This window comes from Anoplolepis gracilipes, chromosome 14, assembly GCF_047496725.1.
Source record: "Anoplolepis gracilipes chromosome 14, ASM4749672v1, whole genome shotgun sequence".
Taxonomy (NCBI): domain Eukaryota; kingdom Metazoa; phylum Arthropoda; class Insecta; order Hymenoptera; family Formicidae; genus Anoplolepis; species Anoplolepis gracilipes.
This window is the reverse complement of record NC_132983.1, coordinates 4,822,575-4,840,597: the sequence shown is the minus strand read 5'-3', so window position 1 is coordinate 4,840,597 and position 18,023 is coordinate 4,822,575. Positions and strand designations below refer to the sequence as shown.

General features: G+C 28.3%; 1 protein-coding gene across 6 annotated transcripts in view; it reads left to right on the top strand.

Annotated features, from left to right (window-relative positions):
• The window catches only part of LOC140673064 (secretin receptor), a 39,287-nt gene that overhangs the window by 3,047 nt on the left and 18,217 nt on the right, over window positions 1-18,023 (top strand). For 2 of the 6 annotated variants that reach the window (XM_072905667.1, XM_072905665.1), the window contains exon 2: window positions 14,082-14,168. In XM_072905667.1, the coding sequence (XP_072761768.1) occupies window positions 14,157-14,168 (12 nt within the window). In that variant the 5' untranslated portion in view covers window positions 14,082-14,156. Of the gene's footprint in view, window positions 1-6,975; window positions 7,179-9,501; window positions 9,676-14,081; window positions 14,169-18,023 lie in introns of those variants that run through there. The other 4 variants (XM_072905666.1, XM_072905669.1, XM_072905664.1 and 1 more) reach the window with 4 other exon arrangements.

Sequence of the window (18,023 nt, the reverse complement as noted above, 5' to 3'; positions counted from 1 at the left end):
AAACAGTAATATTACAATCAAACTGTATTACATACTTTAAAGCTATTCAGGTTTCAAGAGCATACTAAGGTTTCAAGTATTAGTAAGAATTAACGAGTATAACTTGAATGAAATATCATACATTTCCACTTAACTCATGTTCAAATCTTTCGGCTAAATTTTTTTTTTTAATTGTTCTACATATTATTTCAAAAAATATACTACTACATATTTTATTATTATTAATAAAAATCAAAATATAAAACCAATGAATTTTAGAAATCTTTTCTCAACGTTTTACACTATTATTACAATCAGACTTATATTCATATGTAATACATGTAGCACACTATCCCGCATATTGCACATTGAAATATATTCAGACAGAAAATGATATATCTCTCTCTTCCCGACCTTATCCCGAAGGATCGCTCGACGTGACCTATGAGGAGCTTTCAGCAGGATTGCACATTTGAAAAAAGGCACGTACGTGTCCCCTATAAACCCTATAATATAAGGTTCCTTTGGTAAACTACGACATTATATGCCGAGAGTTAATGAATATTGAATGACAGATGTGCGGTCTCACTTGCGAAAGAAATTCGCGTCGTTTCGTGACAAAAATCGCACGGAACAATCGGATTAAAATTTCAGAATGCCGTGATTTTGCGGATAAAGTATTACGTAAATTGTAGAAGTTGCCTTCAGGCTTAGTGTCAATAAGCTTACACTTAATTCAATAGAACGCTGGAAGTGCGCCGACTCATGCAAGAATAAGAGAATTATATAGGGTATAGATCGTTCCGGAAACGGGAATGCTGAAAGATCAATTCGGAGGAAGCTGTGGCTGACCACATCATGAAACTTGTCCAAGATAATGCGATTCGTTTCTTCCGTTTCCTCGATTTCTCGGGAGTGTGGAATTTCAATTCCGCTCGAAACTGAAAACTGCGGATGTCTCAAAGTTCCTGAAGGATATACCGTAAATATATACAAGGAAAATATCGTATATCTTTTTTTTATAATTTTAATATTAAAATAATTTTTACGATAGATAAAGGGGCTCAAGAAACTTTTAGTAAAGAAAATTAATATTTTTAATGTAGCATTGATAACCTTAGAAAAAATTCAAAGAATTTTAATATTTTACTGTACTTATTTTACGTTTATTTTAATATAATTTTTCTTAACTTTTTTATAAGTTATCACAATGGTTTTTCATAAAATTAATAAAATTGAATTTGATTTATTAATATTGAATAAATTACTTGCCATTTTAATTTGATGAGAATTCCGAGCATAATAAAAGGCAGACCAATAATTATGGGACGTTTCATAATTATATTACGTGTTCTAACAATAAGTTATAAAACTGTCTTTTCTTAAGAACATGTTGATGCACGTCGTACTATAATTTTATATCATCCTATTTGTCAACGACAAGCGGAGACAAATGTAATAATAGTTGTCAGCACTCGTTTCGTAATAGTGAGGAGTTAATCTAGTTTTGAGACATGCCTTAATTTAAACTTCATTCAACTTTCAAATCTTCATCAATTTCGATCCTCCTGGGACTAGCTAGATTTATTAATATCCTTTTAAAATTTTCGAAGTAAACTTTCGTTTTATCCAATTAGCTTCAAAACCGTTAGATAAGTATATCATCCTGCTATAATCAAACTGTAATCATACAACAACCTGTCAAAGATGGATATTTACGGAACTCGGAATCCTGAATTCTACCAACGAGGAATTTAGTTTAATTTATATCACTATATTTGTATAACGTCTCAATATCAATAAAAAAAATAATTGCAGCCTGTATGATAAAAATTATACATATAATTGTTATGCAATCATTTAATTATTGTTGTATTTGTAAAAAGAATAACATGTTACACTAAACTAATTCATAGCAGAATATCGCTAGTGTCTTAAGGGATTAGTGAAATAATTAATTCGTCTGATTTAGCGAAAGTACTAAAAGAAAGTTTCACAACAAACATCTAAAGTAAAACAAACTTCCGGACAAGAGATAAAAGACGATATTTTACGAATCGAATAATGTTGATATAAAAGAAAGATGAGAGCTCGTAAACTCGAAGCGTAAAGCTACGATTTAATTCAGCGAGGATCATAATAATCACTTTCATTTTGCAAGTGATTTTAGGTATTGTTTAAATAATTGAGTGCTCAGCTTTGTACATAGTCAATAGAGTTAATTACTCTTAATTGCTCTTGTTTCGTTAACAAAGCAAGGGCAGACGAAAGTTGAACCAGTTATATAGCGATTAGAGAAGATAAATTGTCAGCAAATCCTCTGCCACGTGTAAACTGTCTGCATGCATCGATTTTAGAATTTCTTCATGAATAAACACATGTGATATAAGCTTTTGAAAAATATCAAAAATACTTTACAAGCGTCCTAAAGTTTTAAACAAAATCTGCAAAATATTCAGAAAAAAAAAACAATATACGATACAAAAATGCAAACAAATGTTCGAAGATTGGAAATATCAGATACACATTCTTTGTCTAAAGAAATGATTGCAGCTATAATACTAACTAACATAATAATACAATAAAATATTAATGAATGATATTAAAACATTAAAGTGTCTTTATATACATAATTATTTTATTTTTCATTATTTTTCTTAGATATATATATTCGCGATTTTTAATAAAGTTTTCAAAATTTATAAATTTTGCACTCTTATCATATATGCTACAATTATTTCTAATGCAAAAGAGAAAAAAAAATTATGTATAAACATTGATACGTGTAAATGTGTACGGTTTATAAAATAAAATTGTCTTAAAAAGATATGATAATAAATTGAGCAAAATTATTGCTTTTAATTTGTTTAAATAAAGTAAATGAGAAGCAAAGACCTTTTAGAGCAAACATTAAAGATTTTTCAAAAATATTTTGACATGTATAAGCTATCTTGAAGATGTAATAAAAACATTATAGAAGAACAAATCTGTTTGTTCGCGCCTTCGAACAAAACTTATCTAATATTTTTTCTTTCTCCTTACAAATATAAACGAAGAGACTGTCACCAACCAACATTGCTGCGAGGAAAATATCGACAACTAGGACAAAGACATTCAATCATACTGCAGGGTAGAGTTTCTAATAATAAAAACAAATATAAAAAATTAAAATATAAAAAAAATTAATTTTAGCTAATTACATAATAATATAGCATGTGTAATTCATCAACTTATGCAAATGTAATAAAAGAGATTTTGTACAGTATATAGACCATTTATAACGAGAGAATTCTGGAAAATCAAATGTGATGATTGGTTGTAGAATTGCAATAACGGTATTAATTTATTCCTAACATTTTCGCATTGTTTTTGTTACTGCTGTTTAATTGAAAATAAAGAATTATCTAATAAAATGTAAAGGAAAACATGTCCTTTAAGAGATAATTCTCACGAACGTTTTTGAAACAAAAATATGTTTTACATATTTTAAAACGTCAAAACTGCTCGAAAAAATGTCTCATTTTTTTAATATAAATTTTAAATAAACCTTGCATATTATAAATAAGAATTACATCAACTTTTTAATAAAAGCATTAGCATTTTAATAAAAGTATTAAAAAATTAATTATTAATTTAACAAAAAGAAATTTTTTATGATATCGGAAACAAGAGTGACTTTATTCAAAAAAGCAAATTTATCAATACAACAAAATATCATTGTTATTATAAAATACCAGGCAACGTATATCTATTCTCTATTTATTATTCTTTTTAAAAATATCTGTATTAAATTTTTTCAATTATTATTTAAATATGTTCACGTGTGGTAACAATTATACCGGTTGAGCAGAACTATACGTTTGCATATTACAAATGTAAAAGTAATATTTTAATAATACGCCAAATGGCAGGCACTGAAAAGGACAACTTGTTGAACACTGCAAAGCTCGATCATGTATCACAACGAGCCCATTCGATATCGATCGGTCGATCAGAATGAAACAAACGGCGCGTGATCAAAGCGTGGAATCGCAAATAAATAAATATCCATTTATCCGGTGGATTTGCGACGAGTGGAAGCCACGAACAGGCCACACTTCTGGGCTTTCGTTGCGTGACATATTTCAAAATAGGCCACTGGATATATATATATATATATATATATATATATATATGTATATGTATATGTGTGTGCGCGCGCGCGTGGTGTGTGTGTGTGTGTGTGCGTGTGCGTGTGTGTGTGTACATATACATGTATGTGTGTATATATACATGTATATATATATATATATATATATATCGTATCGAGTAAAGCATAAGCTGAAACGATCCCGGGGGTGTCTTTAACTCATCGCGTGACTATTTCATGTAAACGTCATTGTAAACAGTATTTTAAACTTTCTATAGTATTTCTTCTCGTCGACAAATCAATATACTCGTAATTGGCCAAGAACTTTTCATTTGCGTCGTAAAGTATTTTAAGAAAACAAGAAATTAGAACGGAAAATTCATTTAACAAACGATATCACGCGGAACGCTCCGTAATGCAAATCACGTGGAACGGAAGTAAAAATCAATAAGCAAGGAAACTAGAGAAAATAAAAAAAATAGTGTTTTACACGAGATTTATCGGCGAGTTTGCGATTTAATTGTCGATCTCATTGACTCTCTCAATAATTCACTTATTTGATACGTGGACGTGTAATATTACAGATATGTGTAACATTCTACATACACACACACATATATATATATATATATATATATATGTGTGTGTATAATGTTATGCTATTCGTATATAAAACATTTGCGTCAAATTATTTAAAATTCATTAAATGTAAACTCTTATTTTGCATCGTTGTTTCACAGATGCGATGTCAATATTTGTATAAGAAAAATTACTGTTGTGTATGGCAAGAATATGAAAGCTAAGCTCTGCTTCGTGTTACATGTAACATGAAGGAGTGACACTATTCTTCGTCTCAAATGAAACATTCGATCCATCTGACATGAAACTAATAATGTTCACGACAAGAATGAACCACAATGTGTAATATGATAATAATATGATAATAATACGTAAATAATTAAATTGTTATTTTAATTTTTTATATATAAATAATATTTTGTCTGCGCTTGTATCTATGTATATTATTTTCTAACTATATAGCACAAGAAAAAATTTTTTATAATATATTTGGAAAGTTAATAATTATTTCAGCTAAAAAAAAAAAAAAAAAAAAAAAAATTTTACGTGGACAATGCAAAAAGAGAAATTTATATGCAACTAAAAACTATATTAATATAATAAAATTAAAATACTTTATTTTTACATTATTTCTTGTATCAATAATATTTAATTTATAAAAAACAAAGATTTTTATTAATTTATGATTAAAAAGTTATTCCGCCAATATTTTTAAGAAAAAAATTTTGCTTATTATTCGAAGACTGACGTATTATTTAGTGTAACTAAATACAAAAAACTTTGAACAGTTAAGAAAAAATATGCCAAACGATATACCAAAAATGTACTAATATATATCAAAAATATACCATTATTATAGTATGACAAGAATATGAAAGCTCAAGTTTGCTTCGTAACATGAAGGGGTGATACTATTTCATAACAGTAAATATATATTTAAAAAATATCAAAAATATATATAAACAACATATCCAAAATATATTATTAAAATGTAAAAAATGTACATTTAAAAATGCATTAATCCTATATAAGTACAAATTAATACATGATATATATATATATATATATATATATATATTTGTTGTAATCATGCAGATAAAAATTGAAATAAAGAGCCAATGATAAGGCTATTAATCATTAACTCTTCAGTTATCACGGATGGGATCCTTCCTAACAAAGTACAAACTTCTGGTCAAAGTACAAACTGTTTGACCTTTTCAATACCTTTCCGGCAAAGTTTGAAGTTCTCGAAGTGATGCATCGTTCAGTTTGCGAAAAAGATAAATTGATTTTTTTATATTGAAGTTTCTTAAAACCTACACATGCAACGATTCTTGTTAGGATAAATAGCATGATGACTGAAGGATTAATAATAATATCTTTATAAAAACATAGGTATCAATTCAACATATAATCAATTAAATTAAATTATTAAAAATAAATTATTATTTATCTCGTCTAGAAAATTCTTTGAAAATATAAGTGTATAAACTTTGTGTAATTTTATTTATTATTTTTATTTTTCTGGATTATATATCATATCATTCAAAATAGACCACTGGGGATATATATTACCGAGTAAAGCATAAGTTGATGTCTGTGCGTGTCTAACTCATCGCGTGACTTTATTGTAAACAGTATTTTAAACTTTCTATGATAGTAAATTATTATTTACTACGTCTCGCATATAAAATTCTTTGAAAGTATAGTTGTATAAACTTTAATTTAATTTATATTCATTAATTGGGTTAATTGAGTTAATTTCATTTATATTTAATTTCATTTATATTTTAATTTTTCTAGATTATATGATAAATTTTCTATATTTAGATTATATAATAAATATCATATGTAAAAAAAACTAGGAATCAGTTTTCATCTATTAATTGTCAATTTACAGTCAATTGCCACTTTAACTAACAATCAATAACGAAATATACAGACACTCGAGAGGGAAAATATTAAATTTTTCACTTGAAAAAGAAAAATACAAATACAAACTATATCAATAAAAATGTAGAAAAATAATTAATAATTCAAGGAGAATCAACGAACTAGTAATTAGATTGACGAAATTTTGTTTCGCACTGTTATTTCGAAGCTACCTTATATATCTTCGAAAGCAACAGTTGGTGGGGATTCACGCGAGTCGACAGGCGCACAAGAGGTGCATATACGAGTGCAACGAGGAAAACCCTCGAACGGAGCGAGCACCGATGATGGGGTTGCGCAAAAGAGAGGAAGAGGGAGTCAGAAATCGGACGGACATGCGTAAGATCCGACAATGTAGAGATGATATGTCTCAGGAAGGCAGTCGCGTTTAAACGGCGCCCGATGTCGGATCACGAATAATATATACGAATAGTTTCAAACAGTCTGACGTGCGGCGATGTTAGACAAGTAACGCGACATATATATATATATATATATATAAAGTGGAAATAAGTATGAAAAACATTTCAACGTGAGAGTTAATCCAAAATTTTTTTTGGTACGCGATTCAAAACTTGTTACTATTTTAACTTTTGTATGGAGATGTGTAATATTATATATTAGATACAGTTAAATTTGAAACATGAAACACTAAAGTCATTGTCCTATAAAAGTCTCAGCGTCACTTTATATTTCAATTAAATCGTATCTAATGTAATATTATATCTCACCAGAATTTAAAAAGCATTTACGAATAATTTTGCTCATCTATTACGTGCAATAAAATGTCTATCTTATTAAAATATTTTTTTTTACTATAATAAATATTTTGTTTATTGTATTATGTCTACTATTTTAAAAAATGTCTTAAAACATTGTAACATAAATCATGCTATACTTATATACAGTTTTAAATTTTAATGCAAACACACATTCATCATATTACGCTAATTAATTTCCTGAAGTAAAAACTAATGATTCGTCAACATATATTCAGTCGAAAACAACCAAAGGATGACTAGGAAAAGGGGTCATCTTAGAATATTACAAGGAGTAAACTCTACGCCAGAAACATGAGGAATTTAAAAACTGATAAGTCCTATCACTAGTAAGTCGTAATACCTAAAGAGAATTAATCAAGAGAAGTTGGCACTAATTGCTTGGCTTTCAATCAACTATTATTGTTAAAACGGTGCTCTATGTCGGACATTTAAACAATGTACAAATAGTTTCGAACAATCTGGCATGCCACAAGTTCGCCGCAATGTTAGACACGTAATACGAGATATATATGGAATGGAAACAAATATGAAGAAATTTTCAATGAAGGTTAATCTGAGGAGAGTAAATGGAAAAGGCGGATATAAGCAAGGCGGAGTTGGAAAGAGGAAATAAAAAGAAGAAAGAAAATAATGCAGGGGATAATTAAAAGAATAGGAAGAAAAGAAAAAATAAAAAGAAGAAAGAAAATAAAAGAATCTAAATACACCATAGCCTTCATAAAGATAATATCAGAAGAGGCCTCCATATATCTACGAGAAAACAGAAAAAGAAAGACATAAGTTTGATAGCCAAAAATAGATGTGGGATTAAAATGAGGAGAAGGCAATCTGAAGGGACAAGAAAAATATGTAAATATGAAAAAAAGGAAAAAATACGATACACGTCTAAAGAGTATATGAAGCGATAAAAAATAAAATATTAATATAGAAGAATAAAGATGGAAAAGATTGCAGTTTAATGGAAATTATAGAATACGAGAAGAAAAGAAAAAAAAGAGGAAAAGATAAGATCAGAAAGAAAAGAAATAATGCAAAAAGAGAGAAGAAAGATATCAAAGAGACAAGCTTTTAACTAATTACTACGTACTAGTTAATACAATTATCTGTTGGATTACCGAGATGTTTAAAAGTTTATCGGATTACAATTTGAATCATAAAGTAGAAATGAAGTAAAGTGGAATTCATTAAATATAATTAAAGTTTATTGTGAGCTACAACCAAATATATCTCGATTTTAATTTTAATTTTTTATTTTAAATTTCGGGTTTTTTAATATTTAATGTTAATTTTATTTTTATGTTTATTTTGATATTAGTTTTACCTTTATTTTTAATATTTATGCCATCTTATTCTCTTTATATGTTATTTTATGTCACAAGGTTTATTTCAATTTTAATTTATTTGGAAATACCAAAAATAATACAAAGCTTTCACGAACCAACCAGTAAATACAAATGAAACAAAGTCACGTGGACGCGAGTGCATACAACTCAAATGACAAACTTTCAATAAACCACCTGTTTTAAAATGTTGAATCGTGTACCAGATCCTCAAACAGAAATTTTTATTTTTAATATTTAAAATACTAACAATAATAATGATAAATTTTAATAATTATTGCTATTAAAAATGTTACATTCTGGTAGCAAAATATCTTATTGTATGCCAAAAAAATATCACGAATACAAAATAATATCAAGATTATACAAAAATATGAATAATATAGAAAAATACCAAGAACATACAAAATACATAATATACAATATATATATATATATATATATATATATATATATATATATTATATATAATTTGCTACCAAAATTTAGATATTTAACTAATTTACTAACAAATTAGTAGAAACACTCGACTTCGCCTTCCAGTCTGCTCCGCAGAAGAGCTTGTTCACTTAAAAGCTCGAAGCAGAATATGCGACCTAACCGCGCGAATCTGACTATAATTAAAAGCTATATTAATTATCGCCGCATGTCTCTATGATATTTCTAGCAAAGCTATATACGAAAATGCATCGCCGAGGGCAAAGTCGGCCGATTGCGCGGGAAATTGTGTTCGTTATATCAAAGTTAATTCGCACGCGAGTTCGTTGCGTATTTCTCTTTGAGAGATTTTAGCTGATCTGTAAGAAAATGTATCGCGTAAGCACAGTCAGCCGTTTGCCTTAGTCGCGATCATGTGTAATATTGTGTTTGTCACGTTAAAGTAAAATTCGCGCGAAATGTATCATTGATCGTCACGTGTTTTTTCTGATAAAAGGTATTTACTTTTTTTAATTATATTATATATATATATATATATATATATATATATATGTGTGTGTGTGTGTAAAAAATTTTTTTAGAAAAGAATTACATATTTATTATTATCTTCATAAAAAAACAAATAACTAATCCCAGGTATAATTTTCTGAAGTACTGTATACGTCATCTCATTAAAACAACGACACACCTTTATTAACGTCAGCATGTATTAATTGTGAGACTAAACTTGATGAAATAAACCAATTAGCAATGATCGATGGCGTGATGTTAAGGCCAAGGTTTGCTTTTGTTTCACGAGATCGATCGACAGCTCGTTTTCCTACTATTTCGGATTATACTAATGAACTTACTCGGCGAGAGTCTTCGATAAAATGTACACAAAGTTTCATCTCATACACAAAGATAGATTATTCAGAATGTCTGTTATTGTATGTAATGCAATTAGAACATTGCCTTACTTTGTAACAAAGTATTTTTCCACCATGAAAATATCGGCAACATGTGTGAATATTCATTAGAGAACATCGAATGTGAGTACTTAAAAGCTAAAGGGATTATGTACTGAACTGTCGAGCGTCTTTGTCCTTAACATCAAAGGAGAAGCCAATATTTTCGCGTAAATTAAATGAAGCGTAAAGCGAACGAAATACCGCATATTTAACGATACAAAGTAGAGCATAAAAAATACGCGATAGAGTTGAACCGCTTGAAAATATATCTGAAGAAAATTCAATTTTGGCCAGGAACTTTAATTGCAATCTGATACAGAGCGACAAGTATTATAACACTGTAAAGATAATTTCTCTTTATATTGTTCTTAGAAGTGCATAACCGTTTTCAAAGATGTAATACTGGAAAGTACATGAACATTCCATGCAGTTCATATATTCTGCAATATCTTCCACGGACACTGTAACATTTAATTAAATGCAATTGGTACTCTAGTGTATACTCTATTTCCGTATATTACATCACAAAATTATTTTATAATTAATTATAATATTCACGATAAAAAATGTCTCTGGATTTTATATTTAAAAAAATTGTTTGTAAAGAAAAATTGGACAAAAAATTGGATGTTAAAATTAAAATCGACAAATTCAAACATTCGTAATAATGAAGAACGACAAATTAATTCTAAAATGCAAAAATTTCACAATATATATAATTTGTCCTTTTTATTGCATATAAATCATATATAAAAATTAAAAATAAAAAAAGAAGCGTATTCTGTCGTATCAAAACATACTGAAAATCCTGGATTGATTTTTCGCTAGAATTAGTCTTAATAATTTCGCATGATTTCACTTAGAACTTATTAAGAAATCATGAATAATCCCTGGCGACGGTATATGTAATTGATTTTCTAAACGCCGTCTTGGCATGATAAGGATTTCTCTTTAATTATTTGACCGTTCACGCTGTTAACTTTATCATCATTCTAGCTCAGCAAATTGCGCCTATGTTAATTTAATATGAACACGTGTGCCGTTAACTAACACGTGGAATGTTTTCGTTGCCGGTAGCCGGAAGTTTTGCGGAACATCCCTCGAGTGTTTGCGGCACTCGAACGCCTCTCGAGATTCTCACACTCGCAATAAGCGCTGATCTATTTCAATCGTGATCGTGCGTCGAAAAACACGTGACTATGGACCGATAAGACGCAAAAAAAGCTCACGCGCGAAACGCGCGAGTAGTTATATGGATTTTTTCGTAAATACGATTCCTGCTAAACTTTGATCATGTTATCGTAGATAACAGAGAAAGTTGATTATTTTTAAGAAGATTAATAGGAGAAGATTAATAGAAATAAAAAACTCTTATCATAGATAACAAAGAAAGTATAACATTTTTAAGAAGATTAACAGAAGAAGAAGATTAATAAAAATAAATAAAAGATATTTCATATATATATATATATCACCTTACAAATATTTTTAAACAAAAATTTAAATTATACTATGCTTATTATATTACAAAGCAACAGTTGTCACACAAAAAATTTAATTTAACATGATTTGAGATGTATGTATGTACATATATACATTCAAAGTTTCATATTTTTTGGCTAAAATAAAAACTGGTATTTTGCGGAAAAAATCGGCAAAAATTGATCATTTCTATAAAAAAAATATTAAAATAAATAGAAAATCTTTTTATCTATATTCGTCAATTGTATGTTTTCTAATTTAAACTTTATCCTTATTAACATAAAATTCGTAATAGATGAGGAATCAAGGTAGTAAATAAATTAATTTTTTATGAAGATGTTGAAAGATAAGCAAATCATATTTGATAGTGATATAAATTTTTAATTTATTATACTATCATATTTTTAATTTATATATTATCACATTTTTTATTAAACTAAAATTAATATAAAATTCAGTAATATTTATATCTACAAAGTTTTCGTTTTAAAAATTTCATATATTACTTTTGAATTAAAAAGATTTTATTATATTAATTGCATTTTTTAAACTATAGTAATTAATATGATTTATTAATTAAACCAAAAATATCTTTTTTACATAAAATTATATAAATATATTATAGTGTTACATGTTAGTTATTTTTATATAGTTTTTGTCAGTTTATTCCATTGGATAAAATCCGGAACAATAAAAACCGGAACGTTTATCATGGGTTTCTCTACTCACTGGATTTTTCCGATCAACCTTGACGTATGTACATACATATACATATACGTACAATTTGTGATCTACTATTCGAGCTAACGTGCTGGTTGAGTCAATGCCAATCGATTCTATCAAACCTGTCAAATTCGATACAATGTTTAACAGTGTGTCACAAAGATAACCATTTGGGGACATATGTAACAGATAATGTGACGTTTGTCTAGCGTATCCTTGCCATTTAAATTCGCTCACAATACGGAATAAAGACATAATCGACGAATCTCCCTTGCACATGATCATTTACTACGGTATGCTGCTTTTAATCGACCGCTGATGACCCTTGATAGCCTCGTATTAATGTACTATGTGAAGTTACTATGCATTCATATGCATATTAATTTGCTGAAAACATCAATGTATCAGCAATGTTCTAAATCGATATTGCTCATAAATTCGCGAATGTAACAATTACGATTGAATGGTGGTAAATGATCAATTATTCGCATTTAATGTCAAATTTTCAAAGACTGCAGTGTGTATTATAGCCTTTTATTTTGTTGAATAAAAAAACAATCGTATATTAATATTCAAGCTTTTTAAATAAAATTGAGCTTAAATAGAAATCACTTCCAAATGAGTATTTTTTCTTGATTTAATCGCGATCCTTATTCCAATTTGTTCATTTATTTATTTTCGAGCGATATCATATCCATTACTTATATCAAATTAGTAGTAGGGATAGTATAATCTTATAATGGATCTTTCGATATCTTTATCGGTTCTTCGAACAAATTTCGCGAAATTCCTGTTGTCTTAAGTTGCTGATCGATCGTCACTAATGATTATCGTATCCGGATAATAGACTGCAGGGCGCAATATCGTGAAAGAAGAAGAAGTATTGTCTGACCTACTAATACACGGTACACAGCTAATTAAGCGAACAAATAAAGGCGCGTCAGGCTATTCTGGCTATCATCACCAATTCGAGATTTCGTTGATTAGTTCTTCGTCCGATATTTCATCGGCCCAACCTTTGAACGATTATTTTCGTAATAAATCCTTTCGTACAGCTTATGTACTAATAATTATAATAAACAATAATTAATAGCGTAATTAATTTCTATTATATCAAGCGATTTAAATAATTTTCGTATTTTTGCAATAAGTTTTTACAATATTAATCCATTTTGGTAACAAGCAGAAAAAGAAAGTTAACAATGTCTATCTATATTATTGGAAAACATGCGCGCGTCATAACAAATATTATTGATGCTGTACAGTTGCATTAACGTTTATTTGTAAAAACATCGATGTGAAAGATCGCTTTTGCATCGAGTCAATATTTATCATCAATCTGACGATGCGTGATTTTTTCATCAAAATACCGTTCAATGACGCAGTGCAATATATCGAATTATGTAACTAATAATAACCAATTTTTTTCGGTTATACTGCACAAAAGGTGAAAGCAAAATCAAAATGTTCTCTTCATATGTCGGAAAAATAATCGATATATTTTCTATCGCGTAAGCTCATAACAAGTTGACAACATGATAAAATAATTAATGTGGACATGATACAATTAATAATAAAAAAATTTAATAACAAAAATTCTCCGAAATGATTAAAATGACTGACTTTGCGTTAACATGGCGGAATAATTATAAAGTGATTATGAAAACAAAAACAACGTGTTCCCCCACTATACTGGGAATACCGGGCGATATCAATGATTAATTAATAAATGCGCGATATGTTTTAGAACGGATCATTCTGAGAGTCGAAAGAAACGCAGCTACGAGAGGAGAACACACGAACAATAATCCAAGAAGCCACCATGGCAACGCACGTAAGTAATACTAATTATATTAAATACTTGTGTAATAATTGCATACTAATGGTAATTCACACTTTAAATATAATATAAAATAATTTTGACATTTATTGATTTTGTCTTCTGTCTCTAAAGCAAATTTATTTTTTTAAGTTGGAAGCAAGAAAACAGAATAAATTATTTTATTGCAATTTGAATCAAATTATATAATTTAATTTTGATTACTTTTCTAGTTTTAATATAATTGTATGAATCTATTTTAACAAAATACAAAAAGTAAATAAAACTACAATATTAAATATATTTCTTTTCTTTTTATTTTAAAATTTTTTTATACATTCTTCTTTTTTTCATTTTTATTCTAATATTCTCATATTGGTCACTAAACTGTAAATAAAAAAATAAACATGTCATAAATTTCACCGATGTGAACTTGGCATCCAACTTTATAAAAAACAAAAATTAATAATATAATCCGTTTATCATTATTGTTAGTATTTACCTGTTTATACTGTAGTTAATTTCATTTTTAGCTAAGAATAAAAATGCACAAAGTGATTAAAAAATAGTCGACATCCAACTTTAAGATATTTAATTTCATTAACACTATTCGAAAGATTATTTATTTTTACTCGTTTGTACCTTTTAGTTTCTTTTTATTCTGTTGCATTTTGTACTTCAAAGAGTTCAGAAGTACGGCATTTTTTAATTTTTAAAACATACTTAACGTTGAAATAGTAACTCGACTAAAATGATACATCTACTATTTTTTAAGATAGTGCAAAACATCAAATGGAATTTGATAGAAAATCCTTTGCATCCGTTTATATCTCTTCATTTTATTTGTATCTCAAAGGATTTGAAAATATGGCAATTTTTTGCGTTAAAACTAAAACGATAAATCTACTATTTTTTAAAATATGGCAAAATGACCAATTGGTATACAAATAAAATAAAGTGTAATATAAACAAAGTACAATGGACTATATTATTAACTACATAATTAATTTTTATTTTTCATAAAGCTGGACGCTAAGTTTACATCGGTATAAATTTCGCTGTATTTCAGTAGTACTAATGATGAATCAAATGCTAATAATTAAATTACGATACCATTCTGTTTTGCGTCACTTAGAGGAAATTTGATCGCGTATTTCGAAATTGATGACTAGATTTCAAAACAAATAATAGTTGATTCAATTATGGTTTCGTAACGTTCTTGGCTCTTTTGGTTATAACAAAAGTCGTGCACATTTTCGATAATTTTTCAGATACAACAATCTTGAGAATTCTTATGAAATGGTAAAAAAACAAATAAATAAAAACTAGCATAGCCATAATATAAAACGGGCAGCAATTGATTTTAACTCGTAACGAATTTTATTTAATTTGCTTCTCTAATAAAAATTATAACGTTGATTGTCATAATAATATGTCAATATGCAAACATAAGCCAGACATGTGTTCAACGCCAGTTGACCTTTCAGTTTGTCAATGTCAACGAAAGAGAATCTAGAGATCTTACGATTTGCATGCATCTGTACCACCGGAATATTTACTGAAAAGATACTTCTGCCAGTATATCTATAAATCTTCGCGGAAAGATAATATTCTCTAAATAAACTGAAAGCTTAATCGCAGGCTATCAGCAAACTGGCCGACGTTTTTCTTGGCATGTACAGTAAAAAATACCGAAAGGGCCCAGCCAGGCCGACATTTGCAGACGCGAGTTCTTAGATGGCCTTTCACGCGATGCACCTACGTAATTTTATTTTCTGGAATTTCTTTGCCGCAGCAGAAATTCTGAAAACTTTTGAATACAACCTGAGGTAGAGATGCTTGAAAGAAATGCGCGCAGCTACTGAAGACTAATTATAGCAATTTTCTCTTTTATGTCATTTTCTTTTGAATTTAGTTTGAGAATAATTTATATAATTTTTTTATTGAATAATGTTTCAATAAATAATTCTATATAATTTATTTACTTCAAATCTCTGTTCGATTTCTTTCTAAGTTTTTCAAGCAAATTCAAAATTTACAAAAAAAAAAAACCAAAGTTTTATAATGCCGATTAATAATAAGAATAAAAAATATGACTTTAATTTAAATTTATTTTTTTAAGTAATTTTTTGCAAATTTTAAATTTGCTTGAAAAATTTATATATATATAATACCTAAAATATATTGTTAAATATATATTGAAAAATCTCAATACATCTTTGAAATTGCTTTTTCTTCTAACAAATAATAAAGTCTTCCACAATAATAAATTATTTCACTTGTACGTAATGATTCGTAAACAATTTGCAAATAATTTCCTAGAAGAAATTTTTATTTATAAATTTTCTTGTAAAAAAACGGCTTTGCTTGCTTGTAGTCTGACGAAATTGGTTTAATCATCGAGACAATTGCAATTACTCTACGAATAAAACGTCATTATGCAATTTATCGTGAAAATCTCATGCAAAGAAAGCTTGAAGCAGTTTGTATCGTAATAATTATGCTATTTTCAACTTTATTACATCTCGTGGTAACTCACACTCTTTTGTTCGACGAAATCAAAGTTGCATTAATGCAATGTCAAAATTGTTTTAATACGATATTATTTGTAGTGACATTTTATTAACGTCACGTTAGAGTTAATGTTGCTTTAACAATAATTGTAATATATTACACATTATTAAAGGTCAAAGAAATTTCAGCTTTAACATTTATACAAATTTAATTATTTAATGTTTTAATTATTTGCATAAAACTAAAAACAGTAATCACATTGTTTCAAGTATTTAAATTAATAAAATTAATAAGTAATAATCTCTCATCTTTATTCTCGCTTGTTCAGAAAATATTCAAATCCTGAAAAATTTTTTTATCCTTGAATTTTCATTTCGCAAATATTACGTTGAAATAAAAAAATTTGTTGAAAAACATTTTGAAACATAATGCTATTGATTATAATAATACTTTATTATCGACAATTTATTATGATGTCCGCTTTTAATAATATCCGCGTGCTTTCGACGCAGACGTAAATCCCGAACGAGCTTTTTCCGAGCTCATGTAACATATTTTTTGCACGCGCATACGTAATAGAGATTTTTTCCCTCGTTAACGAGAGTTTAACGAGAAAGCTTTACATAGATCACAAATTGCTATCTTATTAAGACAGTAACAGCAAAAGACAACACGTGTTCTGCAATTTCTCGCATGCGGATTGTCCGCGTGAAGACAAACACGCTTTAAACAACAACCCGTTGCATTCACAAAAATCTGTGCTTTTCAACGAAATTAAAGCGAATCTTGCCCGCAAGAAATTGTCAATTTCGTAACAACGAAGATTTTTCTGAAACTTCCGGAGAAACTTATCTCTGAAAGAACCGTGCACACTGATTTCGTATTATATGAATCATCCCTACGTGTATTCGGAAAATAGTTCAGATTAAGAGTTATTGAGTGACTCATCCCTTCTAACTTCTTAACCCGTACAAATAAATAATCTGGCTACCGCCTCTTTTCTCGGAAAACTTTTATACACTTAGGACAGATACTATCGTTAATTATATTTTATGTCATAATACATTTGATAGCCGTTATTTATTTGTATGTGCAATAAAATTAAAGAGAATGAGTCGTGGAAAACTCTGTATCACTCGATACATTTGCTCTTCCCAAGGGTTTGAGGGATGCATTATATTGTACAGCCCGACAGCATGTACGATTCCCTGTACTTTTATACTGTTGCTGTGGAATATATTAAAAATATCTTTATGCGGTTTATTATAAAAATATTTTACAATATAACATATGTTGGAGAAAAAAAACCTTTTTGAAAACATTTTCAGGATATGTTTTTCTTTCCTTTTCCAAGAG